At 56.9% G+C, this 19464-nt stretch overlaps 1 protein-coding gene across 1 annotated transcript; it reads right to left on the bottom strand.

The window, feature by feature from the left end:
• Positions 1-3132: 3132 nt before the first annotated feature.
• Positions 3133-19444, bottom strand: PRPF31 (pre-mRNA processing factor 31). Its single transcript, XM_003830154.4, has 14 exons — positions 19044-19444; positions 16400-16584; positions 16222-16282; positions 12926-13009; positions 12275-12372; positions 11344-11450; positions 10992-11161; positions 10261-10418; positions 8293-8382; positions 6710-6837; positions 6533-6605; positions 5723-5851; positions 5538-5636; positions 3133-3547 (listed from the first exon to the last, which is right to left on the bottom strand). The coding sequence occupies exons 2-14, from the start codon at positions 16574-16576 to the stop codon at positions 3422-3424; spliced, it is 1500 nt and encodes a 499-aa protein (XP_003830202.1). The 5' UTR covers positions 16577-16584; positions 19044-19444; the 3' UTR covers positions 3133-3421.
• Between the last annotated feature and the right edge of the window lie 20 nt (positions 19445-19464).

Raw genomic sequence — 19464 nt, 5'->3', positions numbered from 1 at the left:
GGAGGGAGAGAGGGGAGGTGGAGAGAGGGAAGGTGGAGAGAGGGAGGGAGGGAGAGAGGGGAGGTGGAGAGAGGGGAAGGTGGAGAGAGAGGGGAGGTGGAGAGAGGGAAGGTGGAGAGAGGGAAGGTGGAGAGAGGGAGGGATGGAGAGAGGGGAGGTGGAGAGAGGGAGGGACGGAGGGGAGGTGGAGAGAAGGAAGGTGGAGAGGGAGGGAGAGAGGGGAGGTGGAGACAGGGAGGGAGGGAGAGGAGAGGTGGAGAGAAGGAGGGAGAGAGGCAGGGAGACAGAGGGAAGGTGGAGAGAGGGAGAAAGAGAGGGAAGGTGGAAAGAGGGAGGGAAGAGGGGAGGTGGAGAGAGAGGGAAGGTGGAAAGAGGGAAGGAGAGAGGGGAGGTGGAGAGAGGGAGGGAGAGAGAGAAGGGAGGTGGAGAGAGGGAGGGAGAGAGGGGAGCTAGAGAGAGGGAGGGAGGGAGAGAGGGGAGGTGGACAGAGGGAGGGAGAGAGGTGGGGAGAGGGAAGGTGGAGAGAGGGAGGGAGGGAGAGAGGGGAGTGAAGGTGGAGAGGGAGGGAGGGAGGGTAGGTGGAGAGAGGGAGGGAGGGAGAGGGGAGGTAGAGGGAGGGAGAGAGAGAGGGAAGGTGGGGGGGAGGTGGAGAGAGGGAGGGAGAGAGGGGAGGTGGAGAGAGGGAGGGAGAGAGAGGGGAGGTAGAGAAGGAGGAAGAGAGGGGAGGTGGAGAGAGAGAGGGAGAGAGAGGGGAGGTGGAGAGAGGGAGAGGGGAGGTGGAGAGAGGGAGGGAGGGAGAGAGGGGAGCTGGAGAGAGGGAGAGAGGGGAGATGGAGAGAGGGAGGGAGGTGGGAGAGAGGGAAGGTGGAGAGAGGGAGGGAGGGAGAGAGAGGAGGGAAGGTGGAGACGGAGGGAGGGAGGGTAGGTGGAGAGAGGGAGGGAGGGAGAGAGGGGAGGTGGAGAGAGGGAGGGAGAGAGGGGGAGGTGGAGAGAGGGAGGGAGAGAGAGGGGAGGTGGAGAGGGAAGAAGAGAGAGAGGGGAGGTGGAGAGGGAGGAAGAGAGAGAGGGGAGGTGGAGAGAGGGAGGGAGAGAGAGGGGAGGTGGAGAGAAGGAGGGAGAGAGAGAGGAGGTAGAGACCTGGAGGCATCATCTTCCCACCAGGCTGCTGCTTGTCCTGGTAACATCTCTTAGGTAACTAACAGAAGCCTGACCTTGTAGGTCAGGTGACTAGCGCTGCCTCCTTAGTACCACCGTGAAGCCCAGCTCTGGAGCACAGAGTAAATGGAACCCCTGGAGTTGCTCTTCCTTAACCTCTCCAGGGAGACGGTTTCATGCCACCTGCTAGGATAGCCCCTGCTGTCCCCTGGAAACTCTCCTGACTGTCTGCAGGCCACATTCCCCTCAGTCCAAGTAAAGGTGCTCCTGGCCGAGCCCCGGTTCCCAAGACTCAGTGACTGGAGGTCAGGGGAGGGGAAGTGTGCTCCTTCTGCTCACCTGGCAGGACTTTTATAGCAACCAGGTCCTACCAGGGCAGGAAGCCTGCCTGCTTCGCCTGTGCCCAGCTCCACACAGTCCCTCAACACTGGTTATAAATAAGAGGCTGGGCCAGGCACAGGGTAATCCCAGCACTTTGGGAGGCAAGGCAGGCAGACAGATTATTTGAGGTCAGGAGTTCGAGACCAGCCTGGCCAACATGGTAAAACCCCATCTCGGCCCGGCGCGGTGGGTCACACCTGTAATCCCAGCACTTTGGGAGGCTGAGGCGGGCAGATCACAAGGTCAGCAATTCAAGACCAGCCTGGCCAACATGGTGAAACCCCGTCTCTGCTAAAAATACAAAATTAGCCAGGCGTGGTGGCGGGCGCCTGTAATCCCAGCTATTCGGGAGGCTGAGGCAGGAGAATCACTTCAACCTGGGAGGCGGAGTTTGCAGTGAGCCGAGACCACGTCATTGCACTGCAGCCTGGGTAACAGAGCAAGACTCCGTCTGAAAAACAAACAAACAAACAAAACCCATGGGCGCCTGTAATCCCAGCTACTCAGGAGACTGAGGCAGGAGAATCACCTGGACCCGGGAGGTGGAGGTTGCCATGAGTCAGGATCATCCCACTGCACTCCAGCCTGGGCAACAGAGTGAGATTCTGTCTCAAAAAAAAAAATAATAAGAAGAAGAAGAGGCCAGACACAGCGGCTCAAGCCTGTAATCTCAACACTTAGGGAGGCTGAGGTGGAAAGGTCACTTGAGCACAGGAGTTCAAGCCCAGCCTGGGTAACAGAGCACGACCCTGTCTATAAACAATTTAAAAATGGGGCTGGGGTGGTGGCTCACACCTGTAATCCTGGCACTTTGGGAGACTGAGGTGGGCATATCATGAGGTCAGGAGTTTGAGAACAGCCTGACCAACATGGCGAAACCCTGTCTCTACTAAAAACTATAAAAATTAGTGGGATGTGGTGGCGCATGCCTGTAATCCCAGCTACTCAGGAGGCTGAGGCAGGAGAATTGCTTGAACCCGGGAGGTAGAGGTTGCAGTGAGCCAAGATTGCACCACTGTACTCTAGCCTGGGCGACAGAGCGAGACTCCACCTCAGAAAAAAAAAAAAAATGTAAATTAACCAGGAGGCCAGCTGTGCTGGTTCACGCCTGTAATCCCAGCCCAGGAGTTTGAGGCTGTAGTGAGCTTCATCGCATCACTGTACTCCAACCTGGGCAACAGAGACCCCGTCTCTAAAAAACCCAATCATAACAGGACCTGGTTATAGGGCGCTGATGGCAAGTCCCATGCTAAGTGCTTTCTGCGCATTCTTTCCAGTCCTGGGCACCTGGGCGTAGGTAGGGAGGCTTGGAAAGGTGAGGAGGCTGGCCTGAGGTGGACAGCAATCCCGGTCGGCCTGCGCTGAGATCTGTGGCTGTTGGCAGCCACATCATTTGCTATCAAAGTGACTGCGGTTCTCCAGGGGGTTGGAGAGGGCTTTTTCCTTCTGGGATCCCATGACGAGAAAGTAACGGGGAAGGGAGTGGGCCTAGACACCGCTTGGACCCGAGGGCCAGGCTCTTTTCTCAAAGCTCCACAGCTCTGATTCTTCTAGTTGCCCCGGCTGTTTGAAAAATGATCACTCCCCAAGGACAGATCTTGACAATGTCCTTTTAATTGTACTCTTTTCAAAAAAGTATCTCCTTTCTCAGTTAAAATAAAAAAGACAAGGCATGATGAAGACCTGCTCTAGCCCATACTGGGCGGTGATCTCGGTCCTGGGGGAGGCCAGGCCGGACTCTTCCAAGGCCTCCTCCCTGGGCAGTCCCAGCAATGGGGCCAGTGGCAGGGCAGGTTCTCCCTGCCAGAACCCGATCCCAGCCCTTCAGAAGGACTGGACCTCTGTGTCCCTTCAGTGGGAAGCCACCTTGGACACACGCAGTCATTCAGGTAGACATAAGGCCACTCTTCTCGCCCTTGACCTTGAGGAACTCAGCCATGCTGGAGAAATACTTCTGGTTGGCCTCAGCCACCTTCTTCTCTGCCGCCTGTGGGTTCACAATCTCCAGGCCCTGGGCAGGTGAGGGAGAGAGGAAGATGGGTTAGGTGAGGAGAAGGCCCCAACTGTGACCCATCAGAGCCCCCCAGGCCCTTCCCCATGGCACTCAGGCCTTGGTGGGCATGAGACAGTTTGCCTGTCCCTGGAGTTGCCCTGTTTTGGGAGATTCTGACTCAGTGGGTCTGGAGGGAGAGGGTGGGGAGGAACCAGGGCGCCTAGATTTGTATGAAGTTCCTCAGGGGGTGCTAAAAACACCAATGCTTGAGGACAGCCAATCCTGCCCCGTTTCTGCATAAGGAAACTGAGTCCCTGGGGGACATGGCTGGCCCGAGGTCCTAGCACAAATCACACCAACACCACTGACGATCATAGTGGCAGCAATGGGAGCCAACACCTGGCTGGCACTTCCTAAATATTTTCAAGGCAACAGAGCGAGCCCCCGTCTCTAAAAATAGTAACAGGACCCAGTCATTGGGCTCTAATGGTGAGCCCAGTGCCAAGTGCTTCCTGTGCGTTCTTTTCAGTCCTGAGCACCTCATGATGGAGGAGGGGAGGCTTGGAAAGGCACAGCCACTGGCCTCATCTTTTCAAAGAGGCCCTCCCTGGCTGCTCCAAAACAAGAGCCTCCCCTGTCCCACCTCCTACCTTCCACCTCCTCCCCTCCCTGGCATTTCTGCCTTCTTTTTTTTTTTTTGAGATGGAGTCTGGCCCTGTCGCCCAGGCTGGAGTGCAGTGGCACGATCTCGGCTCACTGCAAGCTCTGCCTCCCGGGTTCACGCCATTCTCCTGCCACAGCCTCCCAAGTAGCTGGGACTACAGGCACCCGCCACCATGCCCGGCTAAGTTTTTGTATTTTTAGTAGAGACAGGGTTTCACCGTGTTAGCCAGGATGGTCTCGATCTCCTGACCTCATGATCCACCCGCCTCGGCCTCCCAAAGTGCTGGGATTACGGCGTGAGCCACCGCGCCCGGCCTGGCATTTCTGCCTTCTCCTACACTGGACATCTTACTGAGCTGTCTGTGCCCGGCCTGGCATTTCTGCCTTCTCCTACACTGGACATCTTACTGAGCTGTCTGCGCCCGGCCTGGCATTTCTGCCTTCTCCTACACTGGACATCTTACTGAGCTGTCTGCGCCCGGCCTGGCATTTCTGCCTTCTACTACACTGGGCATCTTACTGAGCTGTCTGCGCCCGGCCTGGCATTTCTGCCTTCTCCTACACTGGACATCTTACTGAGCTGTCTGTGCCCGGCCTGGCATTTCTGCCTTCTCCTACACTGGACATCTTACTGAGCTGTCTGTGCCCGGCCTGGCATTTCTGCCTTCTCCTACACTGGACATCTTACTGAGCTGTCTGTGCCCGGCCACCCACTGGCTCCAAGAAGGTAAGACTTGTCTCTCATTCGTCGCTTCATCCCCAGAGCCGGGGACACCGATGGAACTCAGCAGGTGCTGCGTAGACACCCGCTGACTGGGCAGATGAGCTCGCTGCTGTCTCGCCCCCGTGGTGCAGGCTCGCCCTGCTCTGTGGATGGTAAACCGAGGCTCCGACGATGCGGTGACTGCCACGCTCCACGCTGCTCACTGCTGACTGGCTGGGGCCTGGACCCACACTTGACATCCAAGCCCGCCTAGCCGGGAACCTTCTCGAGTGGGGTCCTGAGGTTACCTTAACCGTCCTGGCCATTTTGAACTGGAGGGCCTGGAGGCTGAGCAGTGTAACCCGCTCACAGCCCGACAGAGGAACTGGGTGCCCTGAACACAGCTGTGGGCCTGGTTCTGAAGCAGTGCGTGCTCACGAGGACTGCTCAGCGCTGGCCTCTCGTCTCTGCTAACCTCTTCCTGTGTGCCAGGAGCTGTCTACGTCCTCCGCATACCTCGTCACCACACCCTCCACAACAGCCCCCTGAGGAGACTCATCCTGGCCTTCTTCACAGGGGCAGAGGGCAAGGGGCCTTGCCAAGGTCTCAGGGCTGAGGACAGAGCCGGCCCAGGGGAGGTACCTGGAGTGGGGTGAAGGCCACGCTGGAGGCCGTGCCCGAGGAGCGGTCGCGGATGGTGGACTTCCCGCCATACACGACGCTCTGCTTCTGCAGGGTCCGCTGTGGGGAGGACAGGGAGGCTGCGATCTGGGCTCCCCCGACCTTGTGTCCCTCGGTCCCCAGCCCCACCTGGGTCTGGCCCATACCTGCAGCGTCTTGGAGATCCTGGCCTTGGTGGCCTCGTTTACCTGCGTCTGCCGCACACGCCCACTGCCCGACTTGCCCAGGTGGCCCAGGCTGAATCCCAGGTCCTCCTGGTAGGCGTCCTCCTCGATCTAGGGGGAAGAGGAGGCGCCCTGCAGTTCAGCGACCAGGCCCTGCCCTCCAGCCACCGAGGCACCCCCTCCAGCAGCCGGAAGCCCAGCGGTCACCAGCCGGCCGGTCCCACGGGCACCTGCTCCGGTACCCACTCGGCCCGGCTGAGGCCTGGGGGCCCACACAAGCGGGGGATGCTGGGGAGCCTGAGAGGGGCCCGGTCCTAGCACTGCCCTGTGAGCTCAGAGTTGGGAGGCCATTCCTTCCTTACTCGTGTGGGTCGGGGGATGCCAGGAACCAGAACAGGTTTAATAGGATGAGGTGGCCTCTGAGTTCGGTCTTGCAGGACCAAGGGGATGACGCTGGGGTAACAGAGACTGGTGGGGCCCAGGGACGGGGCGGCCGTGCAGCAGGGCACTGCGGAGCCTCTGGGCAGGGAGGAACCGGCCAAGGAGTCTGGGGCGATGGGAAGCTGCAGGGGTTCTAAGCACCGGAGACACAGGCTCCGAGGGTTGCAAGGGTCACTTTGGGGCTGAATGGATTGAAACGAGAATAGAGGCCGGGGGATGAGGGAGGAGGCTGGGACAGCGCCCTAGACATGAGCCAGGGCCAAGGGACGAGAGGAGGGACGGTGGCAGGAGGCAGAGGGCAGTGGCGGCTGGCTGCCTGTGGGGTTGAGGAGGGCGCTCTGGGAGTCTGACCTCTCCGAAGCTCATACGGTTGGCCTGCTTCCGGATCTCCGTCAGCCCCAGCCGCTCCTTCATCTTGCGGTACCTGGGGACGGGTGGGTGGGCGGCGCCAGGGAGTCAGCTGGGAGGAGGATGCCGGCTTCTCCCCTCCATGACCCCCATGCCTACTGGACCCCCAGGGCCCCTCACCTGCGGCCGCCTCGCTTCTTCCGCTGTCCATCCAGGGGCGCAGGCAGCGGCTTCACCTGCTTCACGGGCGGCGGCTCCTGCCACTTGTCGAATTTGCGCTCGATCTCATCCTTCAGTTCGTAGCCCACCTGGGGAGGGCGAGGGGGAGGTCCTGCAGCTGCTCGCGTGGGCTGCCCACCCAGGCCTCCTCTGAGTGGGCCCCCCGAGTATCCACGTGCCTTAGTTAAATCAGCACCTAATGCTGCCTCACCGCCACCCCTTCTTTTTCTTCTTGGTGTTGACTTAGCACCGCTAGACGCAGGACAGAGTTCACCTGTTGACTGTCTCTTTGACCCGGCCCCAACAAGAATGTCCACGCCACGGGGCAGGGGTCCTGTCTGTGCTACTCACAGCTGCAGCCCCCACACCCAGACCAGGGGTGAGATGGGGAGAGGGAAAGGAGAAGGGGACACGGAACACCTGAACGCTGTGCCAGGCTGGGTGCTTGGCAAACGACAGTTCACAAGACAGAAAACGTCTCCTCTCCCGAGTACATCTACCAAGGAAGACAGAAGGTAACTGAATAATTACTTGAATAACATCCCCTGTTGCAGCGGGGACAGATCCTGGTGTGGAAGGCAAATTACGCCCCCACCAACACACACATGCCCAAAGAGGCCCATGTTCTAATTCCCAGAATCACAGGGCAAAAGGGACGTGAAGAGGTTAAGAAGGATTTTAAGGATTGTGAGCTGGGAAGACTATCCTGGAGCATCTGAGTAGGCTCAGTATAGCCACAGGGGCCCTTAAAATAGAAGAGGGGAACAAAACAGAGGCCGAGATATGAAGACAGAAGCAGAGTCAGAGAGAGGTCTGAGGGTGCTATGTGGCTGGCTCCGCAGACAGAGGGAGGGCCACGAGCTAAGGGGTGCCAGTGACCCCTAGAAGCTGGAAAAGACAAGGGAATGGATTATCCCTTGAATCCCCCAGAAGGAACACTCCAGGCTGACACCCTGACTTCAGCCCAGTGAAACTCATTTTGGACTTCTGACCTACAGGACCACAGATAATAAACCTGTACTGTTTTTTGTTTTTGTTTTTGTTTTTAGATGGAGTCTCCCTATGTCACCCAAGCTGGAGTGCAATGATGCAATCTCAGTTCACTGCAACCTCCGTCTCCCAGGTTCAAGCAATTCTCCTGCCTCAGCCTCCTGAGTAACTGGGATTACAGGTGCGTGCCACCACACCCGGCTAATTTTGGTAGAGATGGGGTTTCACCATGTTGGCCAGGCTGGTCTCAAACTCCTGACCTTGTGACCCGCCCACCTTGGCCTCCCAAAGTGCTGGGATTACAGGTGTGAGCTACTGCACCCGGCCACACCTGCACTGTTTTAAGCCAGTAGGTGCATGCTACCTTCCAACAGCAGACCTAGGAAACCCCACTGGGGAAGGGGGTGCCTGACCCCAGGGAGGGTGGGCAGAAGCACTGCCTCCGCCTTGGTAGGACAGTGCTCGCTGGGGTGGGCTCCCTGCTGAGGGCTCTCCCTGCAGAGACACCCCAGGCCCAGAGGACGCCCGGCCGCCCCTCACCTTTCCCTCCTCACCTTCCCTTCTGTGCTCTCGTGGAAACTGTCCACACGGGCTGCCAGTGTGCACTTGGCGGCCACCAGCCGGGCCGCTTTCCGCCGCAGATCCTGGAGCAACGGAAAACGGGGGTGGAATCTGTGTGAGACAGACAGACAGAGGTAACAGCAAAGCAACCGCGCGCGCTCCTCCTCTGGCTCTACCCGGGGTCCTGGAAGGGGGCTTTCCACCCTTGGGCTCTAGAGGTGTGTGCTCTCAGCTCCTCCTTCACAGGAAGAGGGGATGAGGGCAGGGCACAGAGCCATGTCCCAGCTGGTAAGTGGCCGTCAGGTAAGGATGACAGTAAGACACGCTGACAACGAGGACGGTGGTGACTGTGGAGACGCCGGGGGGAGTGCACTCGGCCTGGATGCCAACCCCGTGCTAAGCACGCCCCTTGGATCATCTCATCAAATATTCAAATATCGGGCTGGTGTGATCATTGCACCCCCTTTTCAGATGTGGAAACCAAGGCTTCAAGTCATGTGGCCAGGGAGACAGCCAGCAGGTGATGGAGCCAGGGTTCCAATCCAAACTGCAAACAGAGCCCAGCTGTCAGCCACAGTGAAGCAATGGCCAGCCCTGGCCTCCCTTACAGGCCTGTGGTGTCTACGGCCTGTGCCTGGACCGATGTGAGATGGCCAGATGAAGAGGCAGAGGCCTGGGTGACAAGACATCAGGCTCCTGGGGCAGGTTTAACCTATATGCCCAGGGCTGTGAGGCGGTGGTGATGGCAGGGGTGCAGTGAGGCAGCTGGAGCCCCGAGCCCCAGGCCCACCCGTCCTGGGTTCTATCGCCCACTCTCTCTCCTCCCAGGATGGGGTGACCTGCCAGCCTCCCTGGGTGTATTCCAGTAGCAGTGCCTGACCTAAAGGGTCGCAGAAAAGACCACAAAAAAAAAAAAACCCACACAGGGCTGGGGGGTGGGGCCAGGAAGTGCCCACCCAGCCTTGGCCATCAGTGCTATTGTTCTCCCCATCCCTGGGGGAGGCCAGGCAGGGCACAAGGCCGTGAGCCTGAGGTAACTTGCCACAGTCGGACAGAGCAGGGTCTGGACCCAGGCCTGTCTGTCCCAGAACCTGTCTTGCTTGTTTTTTTTTTTTTTTTTTGAGACAGAGTCTCACTCTGTCACCCAGGCTGGAGGGCAGTGGTATGATCTTAGTTCACTGCAACCTCCACCTCCTGGGTTCAAGTGATTCTCCTGCCTCAGCCTCCCAAGTAGCTGGGATTATAAGTGTGTGCCACTATACCCAGCTAGTTTTTTTGTATTTTTGGTAGAGATGGGGTTTCACCATGTTGGCCAGGCTGGTCTCGAACACTTGACCTCAGGTGATCTGCCCGCCTCGGCCTCACAAAGTGCTGGGATGACCAGTGCGAGCCACTGCGCCCCGCCAGGCTAGCGGGCCTGTGTGTGTGCTGTCAGGCGTCGATGCTGGGAGGGTGATGTGTCCCGACTGCAGGGAGAGGACCCGGGAAGCTCCGAGGTTGGTGACCTCTCCTGCCCCTCCAGTGTGTCTCTCCCCATGGCTGATGTGCAGCCCTCAGTGGATTCTGTGAGTCTTTCTAGTGAATGGTCAAACCTGAGGGTGGTCTTCGGAGCAGCTGCACGCTAACCCGACGCTGCTTGTTGTGAGCTAGGCCTGACCTGTAAGTGCTTCATCTGCACTGAGCCCTCGTCCCAACTCATGAAGCAGGCGCTGTGCTCCCATTTGATAGGGGAGGAGACTGAGGCACAGGGCGCTCACGCCTCTTGCCCACAGTCACCCGACGGGTGGGTGCTGGAGCTGGTCTGCTGCAGAGCCCTGGCTCTCACGTCCCATGCCACCCTGTGCCCAGCTCCTGAGTGCTACCGTCAGCTGGGCCAGATGGTGGGTGGCTGCTCAGGCTGTCTGGGCACAGCGGAAGGCTCCAGGGGGGCCGGGGGAGGGGCCGTGACGCGGTGGGCTTACCGGTGGCAGGGACTGCACGATGTCACTGTGGTAGATGTAGCCGGTGTGGGGCAGCACTGAGGTAGACGAGAAGCCCGACAGCGTCTTGCGCTGGGCCCCGAGCAGCATGATGTTGCAGGCGGGCATCTTGGAGAGGTTCGTCAGGCCGCCGGCCACACCTGCGGTGGGAGGGAGGGAGGAAGGGGGGGCGGTCAGAAGAAAGCAGGGAGGTGGGGGTGCGTGAATCTGCCTGGGGGCTCGACGTGTGCCGGGCACCTTTACATGAAGTTCTGGTTGGATTCCTCGATAGCCCTGCCAGGCGGGCGACCTGGCCCATTCCGTGAGGGGCAGATGCAAAGGAGGCTCAGAGAGGGAGGGCCTGGGGGTGCAGGGAGGAGGCCCCCAACAGGAAGCTGACCACCACGTTTGTGCTAAGCCACACTAACGCCGTTCCAGGGATGTCTGTGTTTTGGAACCATTTTCACCAAACCAGGAGCTCCCTGACAACAGGGCCTAGGTGTGGTCATCTCTGGGTTTCCGGCACAGGGGAGGGAGAAGGAGCTGTGGGGGAGTGTTTTTCCCACAGACGAGGCTTTACTGTGTGCCAGGCTGGCTGACCTCTGTGATGTCCAGGCAGACGGGGTGCTGAGGTCCAGGTGCCAAAGCCCCCATTCTACAGAAAAGGATGTAGCCTTCCCAAGGTCACAGTGTCAGCAGACCCCCGCTCCATGGGACCCAGCCCGGGGACTCACCCATGATCTTGGCGGCCGTGGATGCCCCAATAATGATGGACAGGTTGGGTGCGATGAAGGACATCCGGGACTCCACGTACTCGTAGATGCGGTGCTTGGAGGCGTTCAGCTCCAGCGCCATGTCACAGGCCTCCTCCAGCCGCTCCAGCTCCTCCTCCGACAGCTGCTGCCTGCAGGGGCGGATGGGCCCAGCCTCCTGGGTCTCCCGCCTGCCTGGTGTGCCCAGCCCCAACCCTCTCAGTTCTGTGTGTGCATGTGTGTATGTGTGTGTGCGTGTGTACACCTGTGTGTGTAGCTCCAGCCTAATCCCCAGTCCCATTAGGGCCCGGCGCCTCCCTCGCAGCGGACATACCCCTGGGTGGTGGAGGCGGTGACGCTGACGACCATGATGGTGGCATTGGTGAGGATCTGCTGCAGGTTCTCATTGTTCTTGCACTTGTCCAGGCTGTTGCCCAGCTCCTGGGGGCGAGCAGAGAAGATAGGGGAGGCTCGGGAACTCAGGAAGGCTCGAGAACCTCTCTTGCTCAGCACCTCCTCAGGTCTCTTCTTGGGGACACTGGGACAGTCAGGGTCTCTGCACTGGGGGCCTCTCCTGCCTCCACCGCCTGAAGCATCCACACCATTCCTGCCTCCACCGCCTCAAGCATCCACACCATCTGCCCTGCTTTCGCTGACCTGGAAATGGAGCCCAGGCAGAGTGGCGTCTGGAAAGACCATGGCCTCACAAGCCCCTGGCCCGCATCAAGTCGGAGTGCAAATCCGCGGCCTCGCTTCCCTGCAGGGGCTTCCCCACCGCCATCCTAATCCTTTCCTGGACACGCGTGGGGACCTCCTCCTCTCCCAGCCCTCACGCACACCTGCCCCTCTTTTCCGAAACCCTTCCTTGGCTTTCTCCTAAGACCCAAAGGCTGGACGTGATCCGACCTCTTCCCCGTCCCCTCCTTCCCCGCCTCACTTCCTCCCTGCTTGTTCCCTCTCCAGCTCTCCGCACTTAGACGTCTCTCTCCCCCAAATCTCCGTGTGCCTGCCCTGTGTCAACCCCAATGCCACCGGCTCCGACCACAGCGGGAGCAGCGTGGGTCAGGCCAGCGGGGGTAGGAGGGGAGCCCTGAGAAAGTCCTGTCCAGGCTCCGTCCCCCCCACGCTGGGCAGAGCAGACCACTGAGCCCTCATCCACGCCTCTCCATCGTCTCCAGACCCTGAGGCCTCTGGGAGGGGGTCCGAGAGTGAGCCCCGCCTGCCCCTTCACACCAGCAGAAGCACCCCACCTTCTCTGCGCTCACCTTGACCGTGCGGATGTAATCCAGTGCATTGGGGACCAAGGACTCCAGTTCAGGGAATCTCTTTGAGTACTTATCCCGGATGAACTTATGGATGATGTCTAGGGTAAACGGGACAGGAGGTTGTCGGGTGAGATGGAAGATAGACTCTGCTGGTTGGCCCTAACACCCATGTCCCCTTCTTCCTTTAGTAACTGAAGCCCTGGCTTGTAGCCTGGCACACGGGCACCAGCATACAGGCTTTCTCAGCCGCCCTTACCGCTAGGTGTGACCAGGGGAATTAGTTCTGGTCTGTAAAACGTGAGCTGCAGTGACATGTTCTTAAAGAAAAGAAGCGCCTTGCTGGTGGGAATGCGGAGGTGATGGCTGGAGGTGGGGCAGTCACCTCGCACCGTGAGGCAGGTGGCCGACCAACAGGATGGAAAGAGCCGGGGCCCTACAGGCAGCCAAGCGGCCACACCATCCCCGAGTGCTCCTCAGACTCATACGCGAGAGAACGCACTTCCTTCTTATTTCAGCCACTCTGTGACAGCAGGTGAACCTCGATCTGAGCTTGGGCTTAGGGGCAGGACCCTGGGAAAGGCCAGTGGGGAAGGGAGAGGGGGCGTGAGGGACGTCACACAGGGCTGTCTCCGCCTGCCCCCCAGCACTCACTCAGCTCATTTTCGATCTCCACGGTCAGGTTGTTGGCATCCACGATGACGCGGTATTCAGGTGCTGCCTCCACTGGTCCCATCACTGTGAGGACACGGAGGCATGGGTGTGAGTATCTAACTCCCTACCCCCTCTCGGGTCCCGCAGCTGAAGGAGGCGGAGGATGAGGTTGGGAGGGGTCAGGAAGGAGGGGCTGAAGAGTAAACCAGGGACAGGCTGATGTCTGCAGACATCCCTGAACTTGTGTTCCTGCCTTCAATCCCTCTCCCTCCACACCAGTCTAGACTTGACCCCATCCACCCCAGAACTGACCGTGTGAAACCTCCTACAGCTCCCCACAGCCCCAAGGCTAATGACCGAGTCCTCGGACTGACATTCAAGGCCTCCCCAACTCCAGAAGCTCTGCAGGGACCAGTGCTGTGCCTGCGTTGGCTGTACCCACACCCGAGTACCCAGGACAGCACCTGGCACACAGGGAGTTGCCCAGTTCCTATCTGCTGACTCAGCAACTCTGCAGTCTGGCCTCCTGCCCTTCCCGCCCCATCCTCTCACCACACCCCATTTTATTCCACTCCAGCCATAAAGGAGTGATCACAGTGATCACAGACACCCACTCCTCCTAGCCTTTTTTTTTTTGAGACATAATTTCGCTCTGGTTGCCCAGGCTAGAGTATAGTGGCATGATCTCAGCTCACTGCAACCTCCGCCTCCCGGGTTCAAGCGATTCTCCTGCCTCAGCCTCCCGAGTAGCTGGGATTACAGGCATGTGCCACCATGCCCAGCTAATTTTTTTTTTTTTTGTATTTTTAGTAGAGACAGGGTTTCACCATGTTGGGCAGGCTGGTCTCGAACTCCCGACCTCAGGTGATCCATCTGCCTTGACCACCCAAAGTGCTGGGATGACAGGCGTGAGCCACCGCGCCAGACCCCTCCTGGCCTCTGCATGTGCTGCTCCTTCTCCCCAGAGCGTCCCTTACCCCACGTCTGTTTCTGGAAAACGCTTCTTTGTGCTTTAGTAATAAGAGGTCAGGCACAGTGGCTCATAAGTGTAATCCCAGCACTTTGGGAGGCTGAGGCAGGAGAACTGCTTGAGCCCAGGAGTTGGAGAGCAACCTGGGCGACATAGGGAGACCCCATCTCTACACATAATTAAAGAAAAAAAATTAGCCAGGCATGGTGGTGTACACCTGTGGTCCCAGCTGCCTGGGAGGCTGAGGCAGGAACGCCTGAGCCCAGAAGGTCAAGGCTGCAGTGAGCTGGGATCGTGCCACTGCATTCTGGCCTGGGTGACAGAGTGAGACCCTGTCTCAAAAAACAAACAAACAAAAAGATGTTGTGTTTAAAAGTCATGCAAATACTAACTGCCTGATGTCACAGCCAGTAGAAGGCAGAGCTCAGATCTGACACCAGGCAGGGTGGCTTCAGAGTCTGTGTTCCTAACCCTGATGCTCAAACGGCTCTTTAAGTCCTTAAGACTCAGGCAGCGACTCAGAATCCTTCCCTCCCTTTCTGGAAGGATCAGACGCCTCCTCTGTGTACCCGCAGCACTTGTGCACCTCCAGTAAACAGGGACTGCCACAGCTTGTGAGATGTTTCACCTCTGCCTCCTCAACCAGACACTGGGTGTGACGGGGTCTGACTCCATCCCTGAGCCTGGCCTGACATCAGGAAATGTCACTTTCTGTGTCCCATAACCCTCTGGAGGGAGAAATTCCTCAGCCTGGCATCTGGAACTCTGCAGGATTCTCTCTCTGGATATCTGAGGCCCCAGGCCTGCCGCTGTCTTTCCCTGGGCCCCCTTCTCCCTTTCTTTGCCTGGCACATGCATTCATGCTCTATAGTCCAATTCAGCTATCGATTCTTCCCTGACACCTGGGGCAGGGTCAGCCAGTCCCTCCTGTGGCTCCGGTGTCCCCAGCTTGGTACCACCACTGATAGCTGTCTGGAACCTGGCCTGCCTCTTCCACTAGACCTTGAGTACTATGAGAGCAAAGACCTGGGCGATTCAACTGGGTACCCAGGTAAACGTTAAAGAAAGCAAGCAGTGAGTCTCCCGAAACTCTGCCCTCTCACTACACTTCTTTCCCCAGAAACCTCCCATGGCTTCCTGTCATCAACAAATTCCATTCAAGAAGAATGGGAAGGCTGGGCGTAGTGGCTCATGCCTGTAATCCCAGCACTTTGGGAGGCCGAGGTGGGCGGATTACTTGAAGTCAGGAGTTCGAGACTAGCCTGGTCAACATGGTAAAACCCTATCTCTACTAAAAAATACAAAATAGCCAGGCATGGTGTTGCATACCTGTAATCCCAGCTATACATAAGGCTGAGGGAGGAGAATCGCTTGAACCCGGGAGGTGGAGGTTGCAATGAGCCAAGATCACATCACTGCACTCCAGCCTGGGTGACAGAGGGAGACTCCATCTCAAGGAAAAAAAAAAAATAGGAATGGTAACAGGACTGCCCTCTTAAGAGTGAGTCTGAGCACTCATGAGATAAGCTAGTGTTCTCTCAATTTGGGCATGAGAAAAGGTTTTAGGTTATTTTTTTTTTTTGAGACGGAGTCTTGCTCTGTCGCCCAGGCTGGAGTGCAGTGGCACGATCTTGGCTCACTGCAAGCTCCGCCTCCCAGGTTCACGCCATTCTCCTGCCTCAGCCTCCTGAGTAGCTGGGACTACAGGCACCCGCCACCACGCCCGGCTAATTTTTTGTATTTTTAGTAGAGACGGGGTGTCACCGTGTTAGCCAGGATGGTCTTGATCTCCTGACCTCGTGATCCACCTGCCTCGGCCTCCCAAAGTGCTGGGATTACAGGCATGAGCTACTGCGCCCAGCCTTAGGTGGTTCTTTAATAATTATATATCTATTTTTATACAGTGACTTTGTCTTTGCCAAATGATACCAGTTTTCCATTCATGGTAGCAATTTGCTTCCTTCTCAGATAAATTTAAGAAAAAAAGTCCTAGACTCAAAGAATATGTTAAGCAAATAGGATAAGCGGCTTACAGATGTGGCAAAAACCCTGTAACCGGTCATGTCAATCAGTGAAGTCTGGGAAACCTCAAGCTGAGTCCTATCATGATCAGTAAGCTCAGCAAACAGGAAGGACTTAAGAAGCATGAGCTTTACAATGCAATATATATTTAGTGGAAAAGGGAACGGGTTGGGGTGAAACAAAAAAAAAAGAAGGCTCTGGTAAAGGCTGAAGGGAGATATACCCAGCCACAAGCAGCCAGGGAGCCAGGGGGCCCGGCAGGAGAGACAGGAGATGGGGAGGGGCACAGAGTGGGAGGAAGCACCTTCTGAAGCTTTGGCTTGCTTGCTGATATACTCCTCAATCTTCATCATAATCTCAGCAAACTGTAGGAAAGGAGAGGACAGTCAGAATCCAGCACTCTTCAAAAAGAAGCCTGTATCACCCCTTTCTGGGAGATTCTGTCTAGAGCCCCCTGCTAGGAACACCTCTTGTCCTCTTACCATCTTACTGTCCCATAGCTTGGCGATGGTCTTGACTGAATCCCCGGAAAGATCCAGCTGTGTCTCCTCCTGCACATCCTCGATCGCTGGCTCCTCTTCTTCCTCCCCATAGCTTCCTCCTTCCTCCTCTTCTGCTGCCTCTTCGAGATCAGCTAAGAGCTCATCTGCCAGAGACATCCCGAGGCCTGGGGAGGGACAGCAGGGTTCCCTAAAAACTTGCCCCGACAAAGTCCCTCCTTATTACTGAGCGATGATTCTCTCCCAGAAGACCCTGGTCCTTCTTTATCAACCCCACTAGCATGCAGGCTCCACGACGACAGGTGCTTTAGTTTCTTTTGTTCACTGGCGAGTCTCCAGCTCCGACCTGTGCAAGACGCAGCACACCCCTATGACCGCCACCTTGCTAAGACTTACTGGAACCAAGTGGTGTAGATTCCAAATGCATTTGCAAACTTTCTTATTCCTTTCTTGCCTTTAGCCTTGAAAGCATACTTTGAAATTCTTTGTTTCCCTCCTTTCCCACTAGACACTGTCTTGCACTGCTGGCTTATCTATGTGCTTACTTAGAAGTTCCAGGGGCTAATCTTTATTTATTTATTTTTTAAAGATGGAGTCTGGCTCTGACACCCAGGTTGGAGTGCAGTGGTGCAGTCTTGGCTCACTTGCAACCTCCACCTCCTGGGTTCAAGCGATTCTCCTGCCTCAGCCTCCTGAGTAGCTGGGACTACAGGCACCTGCCACCATGCCCAGCTAATTTTTTTTTTTTTTTTTTTGTAGAGTCAAGGTTTCACTATGTAAGCCAGGCTGGTCTTGAACTCTTGACCTCAAGTGAGTGACCCACCTTGGCCTCCCAAACTGTTGGGATTACAGGCGTAAGCCACCGCGCCTCGCCGCAGGGGCTAATCTTGAAACAAACTAGGTATGGAAACCCAGCTGCAAAACTCCAGAGATTACCTCAAGGCGATCAATCTACAACCTGGCCATTGTTGACATGACACCAGCCCATGCTCCGGGTGGCCCGTGACTCAAGACAGCCTTCGGAGCAAGACACACATACCTTGTACCCAGCACCACTCCTGTATGCCTCCCATTCAAAGTGCCCCTTTTTAAGCCCCTCTCCCCAGCCTAAAGCTTGAAATGGTCTTCTAAAGACATTAGCTTGGCCATTTCTCATCTGCGAGCATTTGATCAGTAAAGCTGCTTTACTTTCACCACCCCCCACTTCTTCTGCCTCTGAGTAGCAGAAACTTGAGTTGGTTACATTATCGGTCTCTTCCCACCTCCAGGTCTTTGTACAGGAGTCCCTTGTAACTAAAGTGACCCTTTCCTTCACTTTGTTTTTTCTTTTCTTTTCTTTTTTTTGAGACCATGTCTTGCTCTGTCACCTAGGCTGCAGTGCAGTGGCGCCATCATAGCTCACGGCAGCCTCGACCACCTGGGCTCAAGCGATTCTCCCGCCTCAGCCTCCCGATAGCTGAGATGGCAGGCACACACCAGCACGCCCGGCTAATTTTTAAATTTTTCTGTAGAGACAGGGTCTCACTGTGTTGCTCAGGCTGGGCTCAAGCGATCCTTTCGCCTGGGCCACCCAAAGTGCTGGGATTACAGGAGTGAGCCATGGCGTCCGGCTCTCCTCACTTCTTAGTAGCCCAGCATCTCCTCAGCCTTCAGCTCTCACGTTCCACCTCCCTGACCCACACGCCCCGCTCTAGACTACAGGAGGTTGCTTTGTGATAACGTGTCCCGCACGCTCTGCGTGTCTACAGTAAGGCACTTCACACATTTGTGATTAATGAAGTAATTATTTGATAAAGCCTGTCTGCCAGGCATCAACCAAAGCTCTAAGAGGGTAGCGAACAATTTTTGCTCCTTCCACATCCCCAGGGCCACACCATGGTAGGCGCATATTAAGACTTTTGGGTAAACAGGCTGTAAAAGCCGGGAGCGGTGGCTCATGCCTGTAATCCCAGCACTTTGGGAGGCCCAGGCGGGTGGATCACCTGAGGTCAGGAGTTGGAGACCAGCCTGGCCAACATGGTGAAACCCTGTCTCTACTAAAAATACAAAAAACTAGCCGGGCGTGGTGGTGCGCGCCTGTAATCCCAGCTACTCGGGAGGCTGAGGCAGGAGAATCGCTTGAATCCGGGAGGCGGAAGTTGCAGTGAACCGAGATCGCGCCACTGCACTCCAGCCTGGGCAACAAGAGCGAAACTTCGTCTCAGACAAAACAAACAAACAATTGGCCAGGCGCGGTGGATCATGCCTGTAATCACAGCACTTTAGGAGGCCGAGGCGGGCGGATCACGAGATCAGGAGTTCGAGACCAGCTTGACCAACATGGGGAAACCCCGTCTCTACTAAAAATACAAAAATTAGTCAAGGGTGGTGGCGGGCGCCTGTAATCCCAGCTACTCTGGAGGCTGAGGCAGAAGAATCGTTTGAACCCGGGAGACGGAGGTTGCAATGAGCCGAGATCGCGCCACTGCTCTCCAACCTGGGCAACAGAACGAGACTCCGTCTCAAAACAAACAAACAACAAAAAAACAAAAACCAAGCTGTAAAGACCCGCCTTTTTCCTCACACACTTCTTCTCCCAGACCCAGGAGCCCAGCCTCCCGCTCCCCCTGGTCTCCATCACACTCACCTCTCCTCTCCGCGCACCACTGTTTCTAGGAAATAAGCTTTCCCAGAGCGTTAGTCGCTCACCGATGACGTCTCATTCTCGCGCCGTTATAGAGGCAAAGCTACTCTCTGATTGGTCCCCGCTTGCGATGTTCTTGGCCGCATTTGAAACAACAACTTTATTAGCACCTGGCACTAGGCGGAGAGAGGCCGTAAGCCGCGAGGAGGAAAGGGACTCACGTCCCGCTGTGGACCGATCCTGCTAAGCAGAGAATCGCTGTGGCCGGACGACGGGGCGTCGAGACAAGAAGAAAGACGTTGGCAACTCAGAGGACTGGTTGCGGCGTTAGACAAGAAAGCAAGGCCTTTAAGCAGGGATTCGGGGTGGACGTGGGGGTGGGCCGAAGCGAAGCCGGAAACAGGAAACTACAACTCCCACAAGG

This window comes from Pan paniscus, chromosome 20 (genome assembly GCF_029289425.2).
Source record: "Pan paniscus chromosome 20, NHGRI_mPanPan1-v2.0_pri, whole genome shotgun sequence".
Taxonomy (NCBI): domain Eukaryota; kingdom Metazoa; phylum Chordata; class Mammalia; order Primates; family Hominidae; genus Pan; species Pan paniscus.
The sequence above is the reverse complement of the archived record's forward strand: the minus strand, read 5'-3'. Positions and strand labels throughout refer to the sequence as shown.

Bases quoted from the DNA above. Each gene is read 5' to 3' on its own strand.
- PRPF31 (XM_003830154.4), bottom strand. From the start codon at position 16,576: ATGTCTCTGGCAGATGAGCTCTTAGCTGATCTCGAAGAGGCAGCAGAA. The intron at 8,383-10,260 runs GTAAGCCCACCG...CCGTTGCTCCAG, and splicing joins TCGTGCAGTCCCTGCCACCG to GATCTGCGGCGGAAAGCGGC. The intron at 3,548-5,537 runs GTACCTCCCCTG...TCACCTGCCCAG, and splicing joins TGGCCTTCACCCCACTCCAG to GGCCTGGAGATTGTGAACCC.